Source organism: Paramacrobiotus metropolitanus, unplaced genomic scaffold (assembly GCF_019649055.1).
Source record: "Paramacrobiotus metropolitanus isolate TYO unplaced genomic scaffold, Prichtersi_v1.0 Parri_scaffold0000003, whole genome shotgun sequence".
Classification (NCBI taxonomy): domain Eukaryota; kingdom Metazoa; phylum Tardigrada; class Eutardigrada; order Parachela; family Macrobiotidae; genus Paramacrobiotus; species Paramacrobiotus metropolitanus.
The window spans coordinates 3,773,611-3,789,237 of NW_026570223.1; the positions used below are offsets into that span (position 1 = coordinate 3,773,611).

General features: G+C 43.0%; 1 protein-coding gene and 1 long non-coding RNA gene across 6 annotated transcripts in view; one reads left to right on the forward strand and one right to left on the reverse strand.

Annotated features, from left to right (window-relative positions):
• Nucleotides 1–371: 371 nt before the first annotated feature.
• On the reverse strand, nucleotides 372–1,828 carry LOC129593242 (uncharacterized). The gene is made up of 3 exons (XR_008691075.1): nucleotides 1,594–1,828; nucleotides 1,109–1,199; nucleotides 372–831 (listed from the first exon to the last, which is right to left on the reverse strand). It is a non-coding gene; the product is annotated as an uncharacterized LOC129593242 (long non-coding RNA).
• Nucleotides 1,829–11,867: 10,039 nt separating this feature from the next.
• Nucleotides 11,868–15,627, forward strand: part of LOC129593208 (uncharacterized) — a 33,794-nt gene continuing 30,034 nt past the window's right edge. For all 5 annotated transcript variants that reach the window (XM_055489439.1, XM_055489424.1, XM_055489431.1 and 2 more), the window contains exon 1: nucleotides 11,868–12,218. In XM_055489439.1, coding sequence (XP_055345414.1) covers nucleotides 12,185–12,218 — 34 coding nt within the window. In that variant the 5' untranslated portion in view covers nucleotides 11,868–12,184. The remainder of the gene's footprint in view (nucleotides 12,219–15,627) is intronic.

The window sequence follows — 15,627 nt, forward strand, 5'->3', positions numbered from 1 at the left end:
ATTTTTTGGTTTTGCAGATACGACCATATGTATACTTTGAAGCTGATGCGCCAGACAGAAGGAGCGAAACAGCCCGGCAAGGAACAGGAACTGAAGAAATCCGTTGCTGAATTTTTCGATGAAAAGGGAAATCTGGTCTTTAGTCGTTTTGAGAATGAAGTGATGTATCTCTTCCGCAGTATTACAGACAAAAAAACGAAATAATTGTCCCAGCTTTAATTTTTATGCCAGGTCTTGATGCTGTTTTTTTATTGTCTTCTATTTCCGGGCAGGCATGCTATTTTCTATAGCATTTGCAGCATTTGCCGTTCCCTGCTTTGTATTTGGTCTACAAGTAGCAGCATTCCCATGAAATCTTTATCATTGTGACTTTATTTGACAAGTAAGAACAACAGTATGTCATATCCCACTCGTGTCCCTGTTTCCGCCAGCACGCTTCGCATTAATACAATGACAGACTTGCAACGATAACGTTCAAACGATTAAAATTGTTACAGCTTAAAAACAGACTAATAAAACTGTTTCCAATACTCAAATAAGTTAATTCTATCTCATCGTGCGTTTCCTTAACATCAGCAGAAGTACACAACATGCGCAAATTATACCAGTTAATTTTACAGTCGATCTACTCTTTTCTGGCAAGCTTCCTTCCAACTTTCAAAGGCTCAGCCGAAAACTGACGAAGGTGGAAATAGAGGGCAAACAATATAAAATGTCCACAAGCATATACACTGAGCAAGAGTGGCCGGAGATCGGGCAGCCGAGGATAAACTGGTGCGAAACACGCTAGCGATAAACAAGCAAATCCGGACAGAGACAAATCAATACCATCTGCAACAGGGAAAAATTCTAAATTCAACGCATTAAAAAGAAACACGAGCTGTCGGCTGCAAAACCAATATGAGTTATTAAAAAAAATTGCAAATGCAACAAGAGCCAAAAGCTGGTGCTCTTGGCCGGTGATATATTGTTCGAATTTCTCTTGGACCGACAAACAGAGCGCTAACATTTATGGGCAGATGTTCTGTCACTAAAACATAAAATACAAACTACCTAAGTACTCGCATTTGTTTTGTAACCGTTGTTCGTTACTGTTTCACTGACTTACGAGAGCCGTAAATAAATCATACTGGATTGCTTCCGTTTCATCGCGATCTCTATCTTCCGGCTCCTTGAACTTCCAGAGAATAAATGCATAGCTGAAGGCCATAAAAAGACTATCAGATCGCTACATGACTATCAGATCGCTACATCTCAGCATACCGCTACATCTCAGCTCTCTGCCGGCTGATCCAAAAAGGCTACCTTTTGAAAGAAGTTTAGTGACGTAGTTGCACATACCCCAGGAACAGCACAGTGCCAGTGTCTTGAAACATACGCTGTTCGCATATTGACAAACAGATAATAGTTTAATAATACTGACGTACAAAAACGATGCTCCAACCACAAAATAGAGGAATTTAATATTTTCTATGAAGTATGTGGAATGTCACGCATCAATTACATATCAAAATAGTACGTAAAGCGCAACTACACATGCTGCTGCTCAGGTACCAAAGTGGTCCAGATCGGTGAAGTGATGTTGTTACTTACAGTGAATAATACTTATTACAACTCCGCTGCGCCAAAGGACTGCTACATAGATCTCCACAAGTCCCGTCTGTAATGTACCGCACCAGACCGGCCCCGCACAGGAACGACCACTAACCAGCAACGGCTCCCGCACAACACCGCACCGCACACCAGACCGGGTCCCAACGCCACACTACACCGCACAGCAACGTATACCACACTACACCGGTACTGTACAAAATATAAATAGTACGAGTATTGTACTTTGCACTCCTAAACAGCCTGCTTTCTGATTGAATGCAGCTAGCATCCGGCTGCGAGCATGCATCTTGTCTGTTCAGTCATCGAACTTTGGGTCAGAAGCAACTTGTTTTTATGATTAAAACTACAGATCAGTTTACTTGTAAAAATAGGAATGCATTACTAGATGTACCTGCTGCAAACAATGCAAGATTTATACTGGTCGGAGGAAACTTAGTAGTCGTACCGTGCTGACATCCACCGGGAACAGCCGCGCGTAAGTGCCTTAAAAGATGTTTTTTGCATATTTAAAAACACATATTACAAATTAATACGATTATAATGACATACAGATACATGCTTCAACTAAAAAAGCGGTATTTAACATTTTTTTATGTGAAATGTGAAATTCAGCGGTTCGTAGCTTGAAATCCGTCAACTCACCGGCACGGACTACTACCGAAGGAACGTCCGGCCTTGGAGCAACAGAATGAGCCAACCGACTCTCTCCAAGTTGACCGGCCGGATCCGACCGACCCACCCGCTCGAGAATGAGGAGACGCTGAATGCGTCGGAGGAGTTGCAGAATCGACTTTCTCCAACGACACCACATAAGTGTCACTAACTATCTCTTCGGCACCACATAAGTACCTTGAACCAGCTCGAGAACCAACCTGGCCCGACCGTAGTAAATATAGGGTGTAAAATCATTGGATTAACCGAGTAGCATGCTTTCAAGAACGGAGTGCTTAACTTTTGTTTTGATGGACGCGAACGGAAGCGTTCACCAAGGATTGCAGAAAATGCAACGAAAACGCGTCGGCACAGGGCAGAAGATTCCCATGTGCGGAATTTATCATCACGGACGAACAAGCCCCAAACATTGGAATGAGATCGCACGCCGAAGCGGCGGCACTTTACATAAATGTTATCGCGGGAAACTTAAGCGCAAAAAGACGCCTGGCCAGCAGCGAATGCCTAGTCGACCAGTTGGAAGCCTATGAACAGGATCATTTGGCAACCATCCACGACAACGAAGTTCCGAAGTCGTATGGACGAACACTTGTCAACCGGTATCTTCGAGTGGCAACAGCAACAAGACCTCAAACGACAGAAAGAAAAACAGGAGAAACTTCTCGCAGTTGACGAAAAGATTGCCAAAATGAAGATCCATCCGCCACCGACCCGTCATGAACCGAAGATAACTGTTTAATTTCAGCACCAGCACACACAGGGCGGCTCGGACTCCGAACAAGTGGTTCATAACATACGTGAAGTCTTTGTTGGAGACCCCAACCGATCACTCCAAAGTGTGTCAATGAAGATGAGGATACAGATGGAGGACGGAACCCAGCGGATGGTTACAGATGGAGGACGGAACCCAGCGGATGGTTACAGATGGAGGACGGAACCCAGCGGATGGTTACCTTCACTCCGGCCACGGCAGAACAGATGAGGGCTGTCCACAGGAGGGGTTACACAAGCCCAACCAACTGTGTCCCAGCAGATTCCACCACCTGGACCATCGGCACAGCCAGTGGTCTCATCGTCGAAGTAACAGCACCAGCGCCGACCGGCTAAGAATTTGGCGGGACACGACCTCCGACACAAACTGGGCCACGATCTCCGACACAGAATCGAAGAGCAACGGGCCATCATCAGAGAGTTTAGAAAGAAAGCTACCAGACCTTCACCCGGCAGACGAACCGGATCTGGCGAAACAGGAATTGGACTGGTCGTCGACTCAATTAGTAAGTCGAAAAGGAACTTCCTCCCATCTGAACAACAGCCGGATGCCCACATGGCGGAACCTGCAGCTCAACCAGAAACTCAACCGGAGCAAATGGAAGTGGACGTGGCCGACCAGATGGCACAGTTACCACGTTGAAGTGCCGGCCCGAGAGGACCCTTGCTACCACCTCGCCCGACAACAGGGAATCGAAATTGTCTTGCAACATCCGACTGAACGGACAAACTACATTATGGACACCATGGATTACGAAGAACGACATTGCCCACAAGTTTCGCGTATGGTGGAGAATCTACGGCAGTTCCTCATGCAATCCGGATACCAGACGCTACTAGAACAACATCAGTGGCTGCCGGGCTTTAACATGGCTACTCACACCGACCAGAATATGGAACATCCATATGACCAAGCGAATGCGTTACCATCGATGACCGACCCGGCCCTGCTGAACGTACCGTTGTACAGCCCGGACTGGCCACGATTGAGCCAACTCGGCGTTCGGGAATGCCAGCATGACGAGTTGAAGAGCATTGCCCAGTTCGTCATCACCGACCCCCACCCGTCTTTTGTTATCACCGCAGCTCGGGCAGCCTTGGACTTGCTCCAGTATCTCCCACAAGAGGAGATGGATCTGGCCAAGAACTGCGTAGCTGCGATACTACGATACCTTTTCGCGGCGAGATTTGGCACTTACTTTTGCCATTACACCCTGTATGAATGCTGCCGGAATCAACCGATACCACCAGCGTTTAAAACCATAGTGGCCCAACTTGGATCGGTGATGCGCAGTATCATCCCTGCCATATGGTTACGAGACCTGCTTTATACCCACGAGCGACACGCTAAGTGATACGCCTTCCGGAAGGACGAAAGAGACCCGCACGACGACGCAGCGGACTTCGTGAGGTGGTACCGCGAGAAGAAGATGATACCTAGCGGATTCACCTCACTGCCCTACGAAGAAGCGACGTCCGACGACCTGGCACCTGGTGCACGACCGCTTGCACAAAAGCTGCGGAAACAGGTAGCCCAAGCAAAGAAGTCTCAGGCGGAACATCCGGGCCATGAAACGGAAGGCGATAGTGCGTCCCAACGAAGCAGCTCTGTAAGCTGCAAACCAAAGGAGGCTTCATTACGCCCACTTCGCCGACCAAACCGGACGAAGACGAGGAAGACCACTTCGGCGGCGAACCGCCGGTCCATATTAGCTTGGAAGAAGGGAGGTTTGCACATGGAATCTAGTCCCTCACTCGAACAGCCCAAAGGGACTTTATGCCGAGAAACGGGATGGTCGAGAAACGACCCGGCTGAGAACCTGCCTAGCTGAGAGCCAGCACCGTCGAGAAGTACATAACGACACGACTTCATGCTAAATTAGGCTGTCCGTCACCGATATCAAAATCGTTAATCGTTCAGCGAAAACATAATCAGCAGAAACCAAAAGGTCAAAATTATTTTGTATAAAATAGAAAAGAGAACTGACTCTTAGATTAAAAAGGTCTAGATCTACATTGCACCTTTTTGTATAGCCGGTACCGCAAAGTTCTGTGGTACGCGTACTTAACTATTTGCAATATGCAGCCCAAGTTATGTGGGCAATTACGATTTGTTGGATAAGAAACTGGTGATTGGCTGTGGGTTGGGTTTGTTATAGCGTTAGGTCAACGAGGAGCAATTTTCCCGTTAGCCGCGCGTCCTGTTTGGCCCTACCGGGGCCTAAAACATCACAAGCTACCTTGGTCGACCATCGATGTACGGAATGGCCGACCAGTCGTCGTATACCAATACGACCGACCACTCGTCGTATACCATTGCGACCGACCACTCGTCATCATTGTGAGCGACTACAGGTCGGCTAATAGCGGAACGCTTGGCATACAGTAACTGCCGATCATCATGTGGTCGGATGGAAGTGCTACTCCTGGCCACAGAAGCGTAAGGTAATAGTCAACCGACCATTTCCACCGACAGAACTTCAAATTTCCGACCGGACCTTCGAGCCATTTCATCTTGGATAAAGTCATAACCAGGCTCGTGATAGCAGACTGAACGATTTTAACCGACCACTTTTGAACGGAATTATTGTACCTGGCGACCACAGAAGTCGCATGACACAGGTATGTTTCTCTCCGACCTGAATCTTGGAATTCGGAAAACTTAGCCGGATCCCCACGCCGCCGGTTGACTTACCGGTAGGCCGACCTGGGTCAACCGACCTCGGTCCACCACCCCCATTTAGATAGGATGCTTCGGCATTCGCAACCGCGACAGTGCCTCTCCATTCGCAACGGACGGATACGAATCGGAAGTAAGTGTTCAACCGTGATTACCCGACTTAAGTGAAATTAACCGGTTACAACGGGTAACCCGGGAACCGACGCCCCGGACCCAGAACATCGGACAACATTGGACAGGAGACGTCATCCTAGTCAGAATAAAGCTCCCGGACTGATATTTGCATTTTTTTTAGCATTTTGCTAGAATTCTTTCCTAACAAACGGAATTGTATTTGTGTAGCTGGATCTCTCTAACCGATTGTTTTGTTTGACTCTTTGCTCACTGGAATTGTGATTAAACTTTATTTCATGTTTTTCTTTTGAGCTGTATAAACTTTCATTACATACTTTTTTTACATTTTCTCCGGTGCGAGCTAAAACATGCCGGCCAACAGACGCATTACCAGTCCAACGAAACGCCCAAGCCACTTCCGGATTTCTCGGCCGTAAGGTGCTTGCCTCTCAGGGGTCCGGAAGGCAACGATGGGACGGTCGACGAGACACCGGGCTCCCTGTTGCCAGAGGACGCGTATCGGCGATCCCACATGGGTCCAACCAAAGAGTGTGCGGTACACTGGTGCGGTACCGAGTCTGAGCATTCTCCCGGGAGCTCGGATTCCCACCCAGAGGCATATCAGGCGTACGAGCCTGCGCGAGGTACTCCGCCCATACTTGGCCTACTTGCACTCACGCACATGCTGTATTCGCCTCTCTCATGTACGTACATGTGCTGCTGCACTGCACTCATCCGCTGAAGCGGATATACCGGTTATAGTCCAATTTAGGGATACCTCTCAGAAATGAGTTTTCTATAGCACATTTTGTTCAGAAAAAAATCTTGCGTCGAATGCTATGTGAATCATGTGGTTCTGAGATCACGTGACCAAGTTTTGAATTTATGCAATCATTTTGTGGGAATTCAGTTAAAATTCTCTCGTGCGCATGACGTCATATACGCGTCATAAGTTAATGGTACGTTCGATTCAGAAATGTTTTTCAGTCAAAAAGGTCAAACTGGGGTCTCAAAGGTCACTTGACTGAAATACGTAAAATAGATACACAATGTTATCAAGTATAAATGTTATTATTTAGCCATCTAGTTTTGTCCACGTACAGGTTACTCCTTTCTTTAAACGATACAGAAGTAACAGAACTAATAACTCCACAACAATAAACGAGACCATAGAAGCAACATCCCGCAACAATGTTATTCCTTTCTGTAAACGAGACCAAAGAAGTAACACCTCACAAAAATGTTATTCCTTTCTTTGAACGGGGCCAGAGAAGTAACATCCCACAACAATGTTATTCCTTTCTTTAAGCGGGACCAGAGATGTAACACCCCACAACACTGTCACTCCTTTCTTTAAACGAGACCATAGAAGTAACATCTCACCACAATTTAATTCTTTTCTTTAAACGGGACCAGAGATGTCACCCCACAACAATGATATTCCTTTCTTTAAACGGGACCAAAGAAGTAGCACCCCACAGCAATGTAACCCCTTTCTTTAAACGGGACCAGAGATGTAGCACACCACAACACTGTTACTCCTTTCTTTAAACGAGACCATAGAGGTAAAATCCACAACAATGTTATTCCTTTCTTTGAGCGGGACCAAATAATTAACATTCCACAACAACGTTATTTTTTTCTTTAAGCGGGACCAAAGAAAGAAGTAACACCCCACAACAATGTTATTTTTTATTTAAGAGAGACCAAAGAGGTAACATCCCACAACAATGATCCTCCTTTCTTTAAACGAGACAGACGATCTGATTGCAACCCATAACACTGCAACTACTTTCCCCAAACGAGGCAGGTGATGTAATACGCGTCGGGTCCCTTCGCTAACATTCAATGAGGCCGAGGCTCACTCACTCACTCAGCACTCATTTCGACCACCACTAATTTCAGCAACAGAACATTTAGCCATCTTCAACTTCCCAGGTTTTCCTGGTTTTTGTTATATTGCTTAAGGTTTCTTAGTCTATTTACGTTTTCTTAGGTTGTCTTCGGTTGCATGGCTTTCTTACGGTTTCTTAAGGTTTATTTAGTTTCTTTAGATTTTTTAAGATATTCGTAGGGTTTTAGGTTATTTTTTAATTATTGCTACGTTTTCTTATGGTTTCATCAGTTTGGGTTATTTTTAAATTATTCTCAGGTAATTTTTAGGTTTCATTTTGGTTTGCTAAATGTTTACTTAATTTTCTTAGGTTATTGTTAAGTTATTCGGAAGTTTCTGATACCATCGAAACGCAGTCATAACCTAAGAAACCTAAGTAAACCTAAGAAACCCAAAGTAACCTAAGAAACCTAAGAAAACCTAGGAAACCTAAGTAACCTAAGAGATCTAAGAACACCTAAGAAACACAACAGGCTAAGAAAAATTTGGGTGGATTTAGTTTGTCATATTTATATTGAGGTTCTTAGCCTAAAATTCAGTTATTCTCAGTTCACTTAAGGTACTGATCCATATTAACGGTGGTTTTTTGTGTCTTAAGTTTCTCCTTAGTATTCTAGTTATAAGTCTCTCTTAGCGGTGGTTTCTCAGTTTCTTTTTTTTTATTTCTTACAAACATAAGAGCGGTATTGTAATGAGTCCCTTGCATGAAATGTAAGATGAACCTTTTCTCGAATACCTAGTTATTTAAAGGTTCAAAGACTAACGCGAAAAAAAAACCTGATTGGGAAAGCTGAAATACGAAATCGTTAGGACGTCATCTCAGTTTTGAATATTTCCCTGCTAATTTACATAAAAATTCATAACTCGCTCCCGTGAAGGTTTTCTGCTTCTGGTCTCACTTCATTCGACTTAGACAAAAATTCTGAGTCGAATGAGCGCAAAACAGGTCATTGTGACGTCATCCTAATGGTATCCTTGTTATCAATACAAGCCCTCTTTATCGGGCCGCATGTATGTGTTGTTGCGTCGGCAGTTTGCACAGAACGCCCGAACAAGTTCAAGAGAATACCTGACTGGTGAGCCGCGCAAACGAGACAAACAAGCTGTTCGACAATGGTACTGCGGCGATGACACTGAGGTGTGAACTAGTCTGATCCCTGTGGAGCCTTTCCTGGGAAGACTCACAACTTTTCTGAATATAGACTGGCACGGCCAATTCAGACGAAGAACCTCTACGCGCAGAGATCTCGTGGTCAGACTGCCGGCGAATTAACTGATTGGTGTTCGAGCACGTACGCATGTTCTTTCATCGTTGTGTTTTTTGTTTGCTTGTGCTTTTTTTAATTTTTCAACTTTTTTAACGTTGTAGTTCTCGTTTGTTATTGTGGCCTGTTTATCTGCCGAACGATGAAGCATGTTTTGAAACTAGCAGTAGCAGAAGTTTGTTTGTAGCAGTAGCAGTAGTAGACAAGCAGCAGTAGCAGTAGCATAGCAGCAGCAGCAGTAGTAGACAAGAATACAAAGACACGTAATACATAGAATATCAAGTTGCAACTGGTCTTGCAGTCTTAAGCATACAATAAAATAACGAAGGTACTGCAGTCTTTCACTGTCGTAATCATCGCTGCTGCTGGTAAGGTGGAGACTACACATCCGATTATTAGGTGTTGGCGTCCACGTTTTCAGCTGTCTGCAAGAATTAATACATTTGGCTTGCCTTTCTTTTTTGGCTGCCGAGGATTCTGCTTTTAAGCCAGGAAAGCGATGAAATTTAACACCAACGTAAGTAGGATTTCCTTGTGGCGCTTTACACCCCGCAACACTGCAGACTGCGCCGTATCCACAACGCCTTTTTTTGCATAAGTCATCGATATATCAGTTCTGGAATCTATCTGTATAATGGTACAGATCTAATAAATTTGAAGCTTACCTTTGGTGGCTGAAGCAGATCCATCGCTGCCGACTCAGTTACCGCAGAAGAAGCAGAAGCAGGTTGAACGACTTCAGCCCTGGATCCCTGGGATTGGGAATTCACAAGAACTGCAGCCGTTACTGGCAACAGTTTTCACTGTGACGCTTGTATGTGTTCGAAATAAATGCCGTTATAAGTGCTCAAATTCTGTACAGTTAGTAAAATAACCAAATTTTGATAAAACTAAAATTAACATAGAAGAACGCAACTGTTCAGAAATAAGTTTTAAAGTTGCGGGAGTGTACTGCCGTGGTGTAGAAGTGTAAATTGTGATGAAGAATCTACACGCCAATGTGCTGTAATGCACGAACCACGTGGAGGCAGTTTGCCACGTGGTACGCTTGATAAGTACGTAAGTTTGGAATTTTGTCAGTTATTAGGCTGTTAACCCAACCCGTATTCTAGCCAGACAGTATTCCAGTATTCTAGCTAGACAGCTAAGCAGTATGCCCGTATTGCCATTTGCGCGTATTAAGAGGCTCACCGTAAACCACACCCCTAGATTGTGCCAATCACAGGCGTGTAACATTCTGGTTGCAGAATTCCCATAGACCGTGCAGAAACAAGCCGTATACACTATTCTACAGAAAGTCTCACTTTCTGTTTTTATCATAGTGTATCTAAGGTCCTGCAACGGTCTGCAGGCCTGACGAAAAATAGTGCAAACACTAGTCGCTTTTTTGTGTCGTTCATTGATCTGGACGGGCACTGATCGACCCATACTCGTATTAAAGCGAATGAATGTTGCCAGAGCGGTTCACCATGTGTGGCTACCTGTTCTGACCAGCTCACCATGCGCAAACCATGACTAGACAGTAGACACATTTGTCGGAAGCTGCTTTTTCTGTTTCTAAACCTAATTTTAGTTTTCGTTCTTCGTCCGTTCGTACGGGACGTACTAATAAAGTTAGGCCGTAGTAGGCTTATGGCAAGCCGAGTAGTATTCGGGAATACAGTAGAAGCTCAGTAAAAAAAGGCTTTGTAACAAGTCAAACAACATTTCAAGTAGTAACTATGTACTTATTAATTTTTCAAACCTGAGAAACTAAATTTTTCTTAAATTTTCAATTTGGCAATCTACCCATTCACGGTAATTTTTGGCACAAAATACCTCATTAGTTGCTTTCCATATGTATTGTTATCCCCAAATGCCTTGCAATGTTTCACACAGCTGCTCTAAATTCCGAGTTATTCGGTATTAATTTTTTCATGTTGTTAATGTTTTACGTAGCATTTTACAATTTAATAAGCAAATCTAAAACTTAAGTAAAATATTATGATAATATGCGAAACGGCTGACACGTGGCAAATTATGCATAACGTACTTGGAACTTACAGACATGAAAAAATCTATATACGTACAGGCGGTACAGATATAATTATCTTAGTACTAATCAAAATATGTGTAAAACAAACAGGGGTTGTGTCAGATGTACATTTATGCAATAATTAGTCACTATATACAATATGCAGTCGAAACGTATTATTATGTATTATATAGCATTTATGTAGGATGTACAGATACGTGATGTATTAATTATCTGGGCGTCCAGGTGAGCAGTGGTCACTTTGGCAAACGTATGTATGATTGGGCGACAGAAAACGGAGACTGTATCTGGGAGGAGCCATCCTCTCCTACAGCGAAGTCGTCGAAATCACGAATTTCTACTATTCGGTTTCAACACGATCATGTCCCCTCTTAGTCATCCGTAGAACTGGGACGGAGAGTCGGGGAACGGTGTCCTCATAGTCACTCGAATCTGAACACGATTTAGTCGAAACTGCCGTTTTCGGTGAACGATTAAGAAGCGATGCAACACGGTATGTAGTAGTACTGGTAGTACTAGTAACGCGCAGTCATTAGAGGGATCTTGAAACGTCAGAGCTTGAAACGTGTTGAAACTTGAAACATAGTTTAGCTGAACCTGCCTGCTCTGTATGACATACTCTACCTCTCTGCCTGTTCAGCTAGACTATGGTCTAGCTGAATAGACAGAGAGGTAGATTAATACACAGCAGGCAGGTTCAGCTAGACTACGGCTAGACCGTAGTCTAGCTGAACACGGAGCGATCGAGGACAGGGAGTGTTCAGCTTGACTACGGCTAGACTACGTCTGAAGTGAACTAAAGTATTCAGCTGCCTGCCTGCGTGACAGCAGATTTAGCTCGTGCATCATGCCATACTCGTTATAGACTATTGTATGGAATAAATATTACTGTAAAATTTTGAATAATTATTTGATCCAGTTGATAAATTTTTCCTGTTTGTTTCATGTACAGGATGTTGATGATATGATATGGAGTAGTATATCCTGTGGTATGATTTTTATTCGGGTGGAATTACGCGTTATGCTGCTGCCTATCATTTATAGCACTTTCCTTGGGAGGACTATAACGGTTCTGTTGGAATAATAATAATAGGATCACATTGCTCTGAAGCGTTGTACAATGTTCGGATTTTAAGCGGATGATTATTATTATTGTTTTTATTCATGGAGAAGGTAACTCATTTCCGGATAGGGTGACATACTACCATGTGATTTTAAACCTGGCCGAACAGTAATACACGGACCCTCAGGACAGTTAGAGAACATAAACAGCTTATTAGAAATTAGCATTCTGGTAAAGAGCGATAAGACCCCATGTTTGAACGATTCCGTGGATATCCCCGCGTAGTTTCCAGCTGCTCGAAGGCCGCTACGATGCATCTTGGCCAATGTTTCACGCAAGCACACAGATGCCCCGCTCCGCACTCATTAATATTTGATTAGTGGCACTCGGTTTATTAATCCTTTATATTTTCCTCGTATCACTGCTTGAACTTCTGATTTAAACTTACCATTAAGCACGGTATGGCCTGATAATGAAATACAATTAGTACACGTACGAAACATAAATTCGCTTCGGTCTTTTAGTGCTAGCGAGCAGCGGTGGTAGGAATAAAATCTGGGATTGGGAAATGGGAATCCCGGAATTGGTATTCTCACCCGAGCAGCGGTGCACTTCCCTACTTAATAGTACTTCGACTTTACTCGCGTTTGCCCGCATGGGGCCATATAAAAATTAGTTTATAACATTATACAGTTAATTTTCGACCGGTATACAGGACCGAAAGTGCTTTTCTGGACGCACTGACAGAGAAATCGGATAACAAAAAAACGCCGCCAGAAGAAATCGAACAGTTCGAAAATTAAATGACGAGTGTCTTTCACATGCTGGGTTAAATTTTTATTTTACGGTGATTAATTTACGGTGATTAATTCTAGTAAATTGAAACCAAGTAAGAAATCGGTTATTATTAACTAAATTGGTGATTTTAATTGGTGATAATTCCTCGTTTTTATGTAGCAATTTTGATGGATTCGTTGATCTCTAGATTTTTGTAACTTTGTTTTCTGTTAAATTTATTTGTTGTTCCTTGTTGCATTCGGTTCGGAAATAAACGTTTTTACTGGTTAAAAATTACCTGTATAATGTTATAAACTAATTTTTATATGGCCCCATGCGGGCAAACTGAAATCATGGGTGGCCAGAACGTGAAGGTGTAATCTATAAGCGGTCGGAACGCGAGTAAAGTCGAAGTACTTATAAAGTTATAGTACTTAATACTACTCATGTTGCATGACAATGGTGCACCGTGCACAGGGCGTGCGCAGTGCAGGCTGTTCCAGTATATGTAATACAGGCTTGATGAAAAACGCCGGAAATACGAATATATGGCACACGAATACGAGTTTGCTCCGTTATCTTTTGAGATCTTCGGTGTACAGTAACTGGCCCAGCATGTATGAAGTTTCTGCGCGAGCTGGACGCGCGGCTTAAGGATCTACGGAGAAAGACGCTCTTTTGAGTTTTTACTCCAGCGTCTTAGCATTGAAATACAGAGGGGAAATGCTTTGTCTGTTACGTCGACCGTCCCACGTTCGGATGGTCTTAATGCTGTTTACGTTTTGTAGTGTTTGCGAATGTGATGTTTAAAAAAAAAACCAATGAAAAAAAATACAGGCTTATACAGCTTAAATTGATTTACATACAATTACAAATAATTTGAATTTTCAGCCTAGCACGTTTTTGAAAATGCCGGATAGAGGATTCATAATCCATATTACGAAACGGTATCTATGAATTACATAGGTTGATTTAACTGTATCTCCTGTTAATCTGAACTATGAAACAGTGATATTTTCAAATTAGTTCACCCAAAAATTATACAGAATCTGTATATAAGATTATTATAAACACGGTTCTTACATCACGCGATCATTTTCAACATTCAAAAAAACTCGCTTTGATAGCGCTATTAAATAAGAAAATTGCTAACAGAACACATTGTGAAGTACACAATCATTACTTAAATAAAAAATTGAAACAATTTAAAGCGTTTCGTATGAGCCAATAATCTTCATTTTTAACCGTTTCTAAAATCGTTTTTTCCTAAATTCGACGTAAAAGCAATCCTTTGTAATCCTTTATAACCTTTACTAGCAGACCCCGCGCAAATTGCGCGGATTAAGTAATGCGATGGATAAAAAAAAGTGCAAAAACTTAAACTTATAACTCCAGGTAAGTATAGCCAAGGTGGATAGTTAATGGTGATGTGAGTCGCCAAAACTTGCTGCATGAAAATTCAGTACTTTTCGGCAAGTTTGCGTCAAAGGCATCAAGTTGTAATTAAGAGCCCAAACGTACGGCAAAGCCTACAGCCTTAACCGCTTCGAATTTTTCAAAACGGATTACACATTCTCTTGCTAGTTTTTTATGCTCTCCATGCTCGTTATCGGCTTGACACAAAATTATGATTTTTGCATAAATCGAATTATGAATATGAGTTAGCCTTATATAAGTCGTAGCAGCCGTCGTAGTGAGTGCGGTTGTAGGGCGCAGACAGACTGTCGCTAGCGCGCTGCATGCCTGGCCTCTATGTATACTTGCCCGATTCAAACCACATTTCTACTACTTTACTCGACTCAGATGTTTTCTGGAATTTCAAAAAGCAAATTGCAGATTCAGAATCAGCGTCAAATTTTACTATGGCTCTCTGTCTGTGAAAAGTTTGTAGCAGTTATGAATCGTCCGAAAATCACTCCCGTACGTTTACAACTTGATGGCCGTTTTGGCCATTGTATTTCTTTTGTCTTTCGAGAAACGTTAACGAGGTGTGACGGCAAAAAAAGTACTGAATTTTGCCACGTTGACTAACATCACCAGGGTTTATCCCTTATCCACCTTGGTATAGCTATAGGACCTACGGCTACGGGTAGGTTTTATGAACGAAGCGTAGAATTCCAAAGTCCACAAATGGACGGCACAATTTTCTGGAAAATATACCAAAGTCCACAATTGGACGGCACAATTTTCTGGAAAATTTGCATTTCCCTTTAATTGACTGCAGAGATGACATAAGACCTAAAGTGTGAAATTTTTCCCCAGAGCCGGATAGATTATTTCAGTAGCTTCCGACCCAGTTCTTTATTTCCAGATGTCTCCAACCATTCGCGCAGTTGGTGCTTAGAGACTTTATAAATTATTTCTAGATCCTGTTCTCCCTTCCTGTTTTTTGTCAGTCTGCGATTTTTGAAGCTGTAAACTACCCGACAACAGTTTAATAACTTTGAATCCCAGTTTGACCACCAACACCACTGCTGCCCTTTATATCCGAATTTAACCGTCAGTTAGACAGACTGTACTCCATCAGTCTACAGACTGTACACTGATGGAGTAATAGTCACCTTTCTTACTATACGCGTCCGATCACTTCGGCCGTGTTACATTTCGGCCGCACAGGCTCACTTCGGCCAGCGTTCATTTCGGCAACGGGACGTTTCGGCCATCATAGGTGTCTTAGGTTTCCTACGTTTTCTAGGTTTTCTGGGATTTTTAGGTTTATTATGGTTCTTTGGTTTCTTAGGT